The sequence below is a fragment of the Gadus morhua genome, chromosome 4 (assembly GCF_902167405.1).
Source record: "Gadus morhua chromosome 4, gadMor3.0, whole genome shotgun sequence".
NCBI classification, from domain to species: Eukaryota; Metazoa; Chordata; class Actinopteri; order Gadiformes; family Gadidae; genus Gadus; species Gadus morhua.
Window position 1 is genome coordinate 43,548,002 of NC_044051.1, and position 10,000 is coordinate 43,558,001.

General features: G+C 50.1%; 1 protein-coding gene across 2 annotated transcripts in view; it reads left to right on the forward strand.

The window, feature by feature from the left end:
* LOC115541897 (formin-like protein 2) overlaps positions 1-10,000 on the forward strand; it is a 36,130-nt gene that overhangs the window by 853 nt on the left and 25,277 nt on the right. Inside the window, exons 1-5 of one of the 2 annotated variants that reach the window (XM_030353820.1) lie at positions 1-138; positions 6,356-6,439; positions 6,644-6,724; positions 7,868-7,944; positions 9,984-10,000. The exon at positions 1-138 is cut by the window's left edge and continues 853 nt beyond it; the exon at positions 9,984-10,000 is cut by the window's right edge and continues 67 nt beyond it. In XM_030353820.1, coding sequence (XP_030209680.1) covers positions 22-138; positions 6,356-6,439; positions 6,644-6,724; positions 7,868-7,944; positions 9,984-10,000 — 376 coding nt within the window. In that variant the 5' untranslated portion in view covers positions 1-21. The remainder of the gene's footprint in view (positions 139-6,355; positions 6,440-6,643; positions 6,725-7,867; positions 7,945-9,983) is intronic. The other variant, XM_030353821.1, reaches the window with a different exon arrangement.

Sequence of the window (10,000 nt, forward strand, 5' to 3'; positions counted from 1 at the left end):
ATATCCGTGCGCGTGCGCGTGATGGGGAACACGGAGAGCATGGAGAGCCAGCTGGCGGTGATCCGCGCGCGAGCCGCTCCGGTGAAGCTGCCCATGCCGGACCCGACGGAGCTCGAGGAGCGCTTCTCCATCGCCCTGGTGAGACACACACACACACACACACACACACACACACACACACACACACACACACACACACACACACACACACACACACACACACACACACACACACATACAGAGACACACGCAGACACACAAACACACACACATACACACACACACACACACACACACACCATACACACAGCCATGAAAAAACACACACACACACACACACACACACACACACACACACACACACACAGACACACACACACACACACACACACACACACACACACACACACACACACACACCGTTGCACTGAAAGGCTAGTCTGTCTGAGACACTGAAACCTGTGTGTGTGATGTGTCTGGTTTGAATTCAAAGAGAATTCATCAGTCCACCTGTCTGTCCACCTGTCTGTCCACCTGTCTGTCTACCTGTCTGTCTACCTGTCTGTCTACCTGTCTTCTTGCCTGTCTGTGTGTCTACCTCTTTGGTATGTCTAGCTGTCTGTCTGTCTGTCTGTCTGTCTGTCTGTCTTTCTGTCTGTCTGTCTGTCTGTCTGTCTGTCTGTCTGTCTGTCTTTCTGTCTGTCTGTCTGTCTGTCTGTCTGTCTGTCTGTCTGTCTGTCTACCTGTTTGTCCGTCTGTCTGTGTGTCTACCTGTCTACCTGTCTGTGTGTCTGTCTGTCTGTCTGTCTGTCTGTCTTTCTGTCTACCTGTCTGTCTGTCTGTCTGTCTGTCTGTCTGTCTGTGTGTCGACCTGTCTGTCTGTCTGTCTGTCTGTCTGTCTGTCTGTCTGTCTGTCTGTCTGTCTGTCTGTCTACCTGTCTGTCTGTCTGTCTGTCTGTCTGTCTGTCTGTCTGTGTGTCGACCTGTCTGTCTGTCTGTCTGTCTACCTGTCTGTCTGTCTGTCTGTCTGTCTGTCTGTCTGTGTGTCGACCTGTCTGTCTGTCTGTCTGTCTACCTGTCTGTCTGTCTGTCTGTCTGTGTGTCGACCTGTCTGTCTGTCTGTCTGTCTGTCTGTCTGTCTGTCTGTCTGTGTGTCTGTGTGTCGACCTGTCTGTCTGTCTGTCTGTCTGTCTGTCTGTCTGTCTGTCTGTCTGTCTGTCTACCTGTTTGTCCGTCTGTCTGTGTGTCTACCTGTCTACCTGTCTGTGTGTCTGTCTGTCTGTCTGTCTGTCTGTCTTTCTGTCTACCTGTCTGTCTGTCTGTCTGTCTGTCTGTCTGTCTGTCTGTCTGTCTGTCTGTCTGTCTACCTGTCTGTCTGTCTGTCTGTCTGTCTGTCTGTGTGTCGACCTGTCTGTCTGTCTGTCTGTCTACCTGTCTGTCTGTCTGTCTGTGTGTCGACCTGTCTGTCTGTCTGTCTGTCTGTCTACCTGTCTGTCTGTCTGTCTGTCTGTGTGTCGACCTGTCTGTCTGTCTGTCTGTCTGTCTGTCTGTCTGTCTGTCTGTGTGTCGACCTGTCTGTCTGGATGTCTGTCTGTCTGTCTGTCTGTCTACCTGTCTGTCTGCCTGTCTGTCTGTGTGCCTGTAGACTAGCAGTAGAGTTAATCTCAGACTAACGGCTCAAACCGCCCACAGACGTCTGAACAAGGAGCTTTAAATCCACCGAGATCCCCCAGAGACCTTCTCTGCTCCGTCCTCCATCTTGTCACTCACTGAGTTTCACCATAGCTCCGCCCCTCATGCTGGCAACACACCAGGAAAGCCTGCGTAGCTCCGCCCCTCACCAGGAAACCCTGTGTTGCTCCGCCCCTCACCAGGAAACCCTGCGTTGCTCCGCCCCTCACCAGGAAACCCTGCCTAGCTCCGCCCCTCACCAGGAAACCCTGCCTAGCTCCGCCCCTAACCAGGAAACCCTGCCTAGCTCCGCCCCTCACCGGCTGGAGAGACTTGGGGGTGGAGACCAGGGGGTGGAGTCTAGGAGGTAGAGACTAGGGGGTAGAGACTAGGAGGTAGAGACTAGGGGGTGGAGACTAGGAGGTAGAGACTAGGGGGTAGAGACTAGGAGGTAGAGACTAGGAGGTACAGACTAGGGGGTAGAGACTAGGAGGTAGAGACTAGGAGGTAGAGACTAGGGGGTGGAGACTAGGAGGTAGAGACTAGGAGGTAGAGACTAGGAGGTAGAGACTAGGGGGTGGAGACTAGGAGGTAGAGACTAGGGGGTAGAGACTAGGAGGTAGAGACTAGGAGGTACAGACTAGGGGGTAGAGACTAGGAGGTAGAGACTAGGAGGTAGAGACTAGGGGGTGGAGACTAGGAGGTAGAGACTAGGAGGTAGAGACTAGGAGGTAGAGACTAGGGGGTGGAGACTAGGAGGTAGAGACTAGGAGGTAGAGACTAGGGGGTAGAGACTAGGAGGTAGAGACTAGGAGGTACAGACTAGGGGGTAGAGACTAGGAGGTAGAGACTAGGGGGTGGAGACTAGGGGGTAGAGACTAGGGGGTGGAGACTAGGGGGTGGAGACTAGGGGGTGGAGACTAGGGGGTGGAGACTAGGAGGTAGAGACTAGGGGGTAGAGACTAGGGGGTAGAGACTAGGGGGTGGAGACTAGGAGGTAGAGACTAGGGGGTAGAGACTAGGAGGTAGAGACTAGGAGGTAGAGACTAGGGGGTAGAGACTAGGGGGTAGAGACTAGGAGGTAGAGACTAGGAGGTAGAGACTAGGGGGTAGAGACTAGGGGGTAGAGACTAGGGGGTAGAGACTAGGAGGTAGAGACTAGGAGGTAGAGACTAGGAGGTAGAGACTAGGGGGTAGAGACTAGGGGGTAGAGACTAGGAGGTAGAGACTAGGAGGTACAGACTAGGGGGTAGAGACTAGGAGGTGGAGACTAGGGGGTGGAGACTAGGAGGTAGAGACTAGGGGGTAGAGACTAGGGGGTGAAGACTAGGGGGTGGAGACTAGGGGGTAGAGACTAGGAGGTAGAGACTAGGAGGTAGAGACTAGGAGGTAGAGACTAGGAGGTAGAGACTAGGAGGTAGAGACTAGGGGGTAGAGACTAGGGGGTGGAGACTAGGGGGTAGAGACTAGGGGGTGGAGACTAGGGGGTAGAGACTAGGAGGTAGAGACTAGGGGGTGGAGACTAGGGGGTGGAGACTAGGGGGTAGAGACTAGGAGGTAGAGACTAGGAGGTAGAGACTAGGGGGTGGAGACTAGGAGGTAGAGACTAGGAGGTAGAGACTAGGAGGTAGAGACTAGGGGGTGGAGACTAGGAGGTAGAGACTAGGGGGTAGAGACTAGGAGGTAGAGACTAGGAGGTACAGACTAGGGGGTAGAGACTAGGAGGTAGAGACTAGGAGGTAGAGACTAGGGGGTGGAGACTAGGAGGTAGAGACTAGGAGGTAGAGACTAGGAGGTAGAGACTAGGGGGTGGAGACTAGGAGGTAGAGACTAGGAGGTAGAGACTAGGGGGTAGAGACTAGGAGGTAGAGACTAGGAGGTACAGACTAGGGGGTAGAGACTAGGAGGTAGAGACTAGGGGGTGGAGACTAGGGGGTAGAGACTAGGGGGTGGAGACTAGGGGGTGGAGACTAGGGGGTGGAGACTAGGGGGTGGAGACTAGGAGGTAGAGACTAGGGGGTAGAGACTAGGGGGTAGAGACTAGGGGGTGGAGACTAGGAGGTAGAGACTAGGGGGTAGAGACTAGGAGGTAGAGACTAGGAGGTAGAGACTAGGGGGTAGAGACTAGGGGGTAGAGACTAGGAGGTAGAGACTAGGAGGTAGAGACTAGGGGGTAGAGACTAGGGGGTAGAGACTAGGGGGTAGAGACTAGGAGGTAGAGACTAGGAGGTAGAGACTAGGAGGTAGAGACTAGGGGGTAGAGACTAGGGGGTAGAGACTAGGAGGTAGAGACTAGGAGGTACAGACTAGGGGGTAGAGACTAGGAGGTGGAGACTAGGGGGTGGAGACTAGGAGGTAGAGACTAGGGGGTAGAGACTAGGGGGTGAAGACTAGGGGGTGGAGACTAGGGGGTAGAGACTAGGAGGTAGAGACTAGGAGGTAGAGACTAGGAGGTAGAGACTAGGAGGTAGAGACTAGGAGGTAGAGACTAGGGGGTAGAGACTAGGGGGTGGAGACTAGGGGGTAGAGACTAGGGGGTGGAGACTAGGGGGTAGAGACTAGGAGGTAGAGACTAGGGGGTGGAGACTAGGGGGTGGAGACTAGGGGGTAGAGACTAGGAGGTAGAGACTAGGAGGTAGAGACTAGGAGGTAGAGACTAGGGGGTGGAGACTAGGGGGTGGAGACTAGGGGGTGGAGACTAGGGGGTAGAGACTAGGAGGTGGAGACTAGGAGGTGGAGACTAGGAGGTAGAGACTAGGGGGTAGAGACTAGGGGGTGGAGACTAGGAGGTAGAGACTAGGAGGTAGAGACTAGGGGGTAGAGACTAGGAGGTAGAGACTAGGGGGTGGAGACTAGGGGGTAGAGACTAGGGGGTGGAGACTAGGGGGTGGAGACTAGGGGGTGGAGACTAGGGGGTGGAGACTAGGAGGTAGAGACTAGGGGGTAGAGACTAGGGGGTAGAGACTAGGAGGTAGAGACTAGGGGGTAGAGACTAGGAGGTAGAGACTAGGAGGTAGAGACTAGGGGGTAGAGACTAGGGGGTAGAGACTAGGAGGTAGAGACTAGGAGGTAGAGACTAGGGGGTAGAGACTAGGGGGTAGAGACTAGGAGGTAGAGACTAGGAGGTAGAGACTAGGAGGTAGAGACTAGGGGGTAGAGACTAGGGGGTAGAGACTAGGAGGTAGAGACTAGGAGGTACAGACTAGGGGGTAGAGACTAGGAGGTAGAGACTAGGGGGTGGAGACTAGGAGGTAGAGACTAGGGGGTAGAGACTAGGGGGTGAAGACTAGGGGGTGGAGACTAGGGGGTAGAGACTAGGAGGTAGAGACTAGGAGGTAGAGACTAGGAGGTAGAGACTAGGAGGTAGAGACTAGGGGGTAGAGACTAGGGGGTGGAGACTAGGGGGTAGAGACTAGGGGGTGGAGACTAGGGGGTAGAGACTAGGAGGTAGAGACTAGGGGGTGGAGACTAGGGGGTGGAGACTAGGGGGTAGAGACTAGGAGGTAGAGACTAGGAGGTAGAGACTAGGAGGTAGAGACTAGGGGGTGGAGACTAGGGGGTGGAGACTAGGGGGTGGAGACTAGGGGGTAGAGACTAGGAGGTGGAGACTAGGAGGTGGAGACTAGGAGGTGGAGACTAGGGGGTAGAGACTAGGGGGTGGAGACTAGGAGGTAGAGACTAGGGGGTAGAGACTAGGGGGTAGAGACTAGGGGGTAGAGACTAGGGGGTGGAGACTAGGGGGTGGAGACTAGGAGGTAGAGACTAGGAGGTAGAGACTAGGAGGTAGAGACTAGGGGGTGGAGACTAGGAGGTAGAGACTAGGGGGTAGAGACTAGGGGGTAGAGACTAGGGGGTGGAGACTAGGGGGTGGAGACTAGGGGGTGGAGACTAGGGGGTAGAGACTAGGGGGTAGAGACTAGGGGGTAGAGACTAGGGGGTGGAGACTAGGGGGTAGAGACTAGGGGGTGGAGACTAGGGGGTAGAGACTAGGAGGTAGAGACTAGGGGGGTGGAGACTAGGGGGTAGAGATACGTATTTGTACCAAACCGTCACGGTACAGGCACTTCAATGTGGTTACCGAGGTGTACCGCGGTGCGTAGATGTGGCGTATATAGCGTTAATATGGCGAATGTAAAGGCTTGTTTGGCGATGCAGAATTTAAAACTTGTAGTTGGAGTTCCCCCCGGACCATTTAGCCAAAGTATACTACTCCTATACTACTCCTATACTACTCCGACTCCGTTACTAAGGAGACCCCTCAGCAGCTCTCCGTCAGCTGTGCAAACCCAGCTCACACACTATTTCAACAACCCCTGTCTGGGAATTCACAAGTTTATTGGTGTTTTCATTGCTGCTACGGCCATTTTCCGTCGTTGAAAAACAAGCAGTTTTTGTTTTTTTGGTTCAAGTTTTTTATTTGAACTTGAACCAAACTCCAGGGGGGAGAGACTCAGGGGGGAGAGACCTTCCTGCTGTACTTTGAGACATTTTGGATCTTAAAAAATCCTAAATCAGAAATGCTGTTTGTGTTTTTTTTGTCTATTAAATTATGGGCACAAAATCAAACCATCTATATGTCTCCTCATACATCTCCTGTCTCTCTCTCTCCCACTCTCTCTCTCTCTCTCTCTCTCTCTCTCTCTCTCTCTCTCTCTCTCTCTCTCTCTCTCTCTCTCTCTCTCAGAACTCTATGAACCTCCCCCCTGACAAGGTACGACTGCTGCGTTGCTATGACAACGAGAAGAAGTGGGAGCTGATCTGTGACCAGGTAGGGAGAGGTCATGACCCCGGACCCTCTCATGACCCTAGTAGGGTCAGGGGTCAGGGGTCATGCTATGTGTTATTATATTGTTATTATAGCTTTTGTATATTGTGTGTTATATTGTGTATAGTGTGTATACCTGTGTGTTTAATGTCTATGATGTGTGTGTTATATTGTGTGTATAACGTGTGTGGTTGTGTGTTGTGTTAGGAGCGTTTCCAGGTGAAGAACCCCCCTCACACCTACATCCACCGCCTGCACAGCTTCCTGGACCCGGCCGTCACCCGCAAGGTGAGCCCACTACAAGGGTCCAGCAGTCCTACTGGGTTATAGAACCTCTGGTCCAGCAGTCCTACTGGGTTATAGAACCTCTGGTCCAGCAGTCCTACTGGGTTATAGAACCTCTGGTCCAGCAGTCCTACTGGGTTATAGAACCTCTGGTCCAGCAGTCCTACTGGGTTATAGAACCTCTGGTCCAGCAGTCCTACTGGGTTATAGGACCTCTGGTCCAGCAGTCCTACTGGGTTATAGAACCTCTGGTCCAGCAGTCCTACTGGGTTATAGGACCTCTGGTCCAGCAGTCCTACTGGGTTATAGGACCTCTGGTCCAGCAGTCCTACTGGGTTATAGAACCTCTGGTCCAGCAGTCCTACTGGGTTATAGAACCTCTGGTCCAGCAGTCCTACTGGGTTATAGGACCTCTGGTCCAGCAGTCCTACTGGGTTATAGAACCTCTGGTCCAGCAGTCCTACTGGGTTATAGAACCTCTGGTCCAGCAGTCCTACTGGGTTATAGAACCTCTGATCCAGCAGTCCTACTGGGTTCTAGGACCTCTGGTCCAGCAGTCCTACTGGGTTATAGGACCTCTGGTCCAGCAGTCCTACTGGGTTATAGAACCTCTGGTCCAGCAGTCCTACTGGGTTATAGAACCTCTGGTCCAGCAGTCCTACTGGGTTATAGGACCTCTGGTCCAGCAGTCCTACTGGGTTATAGGACCTTTGGTCCAGCAGTCCTACTGGGTTATAGAACCTCTGGTCCAGCAGTCCTACTGGGTTATAGAACCTCTGGTCCAGCAGTCCTACTGGGTTATAGAACCTCTGGTCCAGCAGTCCTACTGGGTTATAGAACCTCTGGTCCAGCAGTTCTACTGGGTTATAGAACCTCTGGTCCAGCAGTCCTACTGGGTTATAGAACCTCTGGTCCAGCAGTCCTACTGGGTTATAGAACCTCTGGTCCAGCAGTCCTACTGGGTTATAGGACCTCTGGTCCAGCAGTCCTACTGGGTTATAGAACCTCTGGTCCAGCAGTCCTACTGGGTTATAGAACCTCTGGTCCAGCAGTCCTACTGGGTTATAGAACCTCTGGTCCAGCAGTCCTACTGGCTTAGAGCAGAGCTGTGATTGGTTGTAATGCAGTGTTGTGATTGGTCTCTAGAAGTTCCGGAGGCGGGTACAAGAGTCGACCCAGACCCTGAGAGAGCTGGAGATCTCCCTCCGCACAAACCACATAGGGTACCTGTCTGTCTCTCTACCTGTCTGTCTCCCTCTGCACAAACCACATAGGGTACCTGTCTGTCTCCCTACCTGTCTGTCTCCCTCCGCACAAACCACATAGGGTACCTGTCTGTCTCTCTACCTGTCTGTCTCCCTCCGCACAAACCACATAGGGTACCTGTCTGTCTCTCTACCTGTCTGTCTCCCTCCGCACAAACCACATAGGGTACCTGTCTGTCTCTCTACCTGTCTGTCTCCCTCCACACAAACCACATAGGGTACCTGTCTGTCTCTCTACCTGTCTGTCTCCCTCCACATATGTATGTATACTGTATATACATATAATATACATGCATAATATATTATGTGTATATATATATATATATATATAGTATATATACTGTATATGTGTAAGGGATAATGCCCAACGAGGTGTCCATTATCAGGAATAATGGACGAAGCGGAGGCCTGAGAACCGACGCTCCATTAACTCCTGATAATGGACACCTCGAAGGGCATTATCCCGCTTATACCACCGTCACTTGCCAAAAAAAAGAAATGAAGACCATTAATTCATATTTTCATGCTTTTTCACAAGCCCTAACTTTGTTTCCCTGGTAACGCCTGAGGGTTTGACTAATTCCAGGAACAACCATTACCCTCCTGTAAGGTTCTTATGCAACGGAAACGTTGTTCACTCCTCCAGTAAATAGGACGGACCTTAGCTATGACTTGGCAACGGGAGGTATAGTCCACTCAGCTATGAGCTAACGTTATGCATTGTACATATTCATAATTCAAAATTCGTCCCAGCCTTTATACCACAGATACTCTAGGGTCCATAGCATATAACCGCGTTGTCTGATTACAGTTTAATGCATTTTTCATAATTGACCAGCTCTCGTTCAGAAGAATAATCACCGCTCCATTCGTTTTAACAGGAATCGCGATGGTCTATACTTTCAACATAAAGTGTACATTTTTAAAATTTGAAATTTGTCCAAGCCATTATACCACAGATACTATAGGGACTATCAGTCTACGTCACTCTACGTCACTCCCCGCTCTACGCGCATGTCGTTGGCAGAAAGAGACGAGAGCGACAAGAGCCGCAATCATGTCTTGTTGTGCCGTTGGTTGCATAAACCGTTTTATTAAGACTGATTATCCCATTTATTCTACTTCTTGCTTGCTAACATAATAAAACAATTCAAATACTTTAATAATTATGCTTTTTCTTATTCGTATTGCATGCTTATTAAATGTATACTCTGTTTGAGTACATCTCCCTCAAAAAGTAGTCCCCTTTAATTACGATCCATCAAACATGTTTTTGACACCTCGAAGGGCATTATCCCGCTTATACTATGGTCAGTTGCCAAGGAAAAGAAACGAAGATCATTCATTTATATTTTCACGCATTTTACAATCCAAATACAAAGTTTTTCACATAAATAGGAAGGACCGTATCTACGACTTGGCAACGGGAGGTATTCTAGTCCGCTGAGCTATGATTTGAAATTCGTCCCAGCTTTTATACCACAGATACTCTACAACTGGTAAAACAAATTATGTTTTTGCCATCTTTCTGCGCGCGCATCCGCCTTGTTGATAAACAAATAATCCCCCTATAGGGTCAATAGCCTATAACCGGGACTTCTGATTAAAGTTTGATGCATTTTACACAATGTATAAGCTCTCGTTTTGAAGGCTAAACAGACAATTTGACTGGAACTACTCAGCAGGTGTCCATATATCAGGGATGAATGGACACCATGCAGCCAATCCGAATCGAGTATTCCCCCAGACCATGGTATAAATATATATATATATATATATATATATATATATATATTATATATACTGTATATATAATATATATATAGATACATATTATATATATATATATATATAATATATGTAAATATATATATATATATATATATATATATATATATATATATATATATATATATATATATATATTGTGTATGTAAATATGTATATACAGTATGTCTATAGATATATACTATATATGCGTCTCTCTGATCCCACAGCTGGGTCCGAGAGTTCT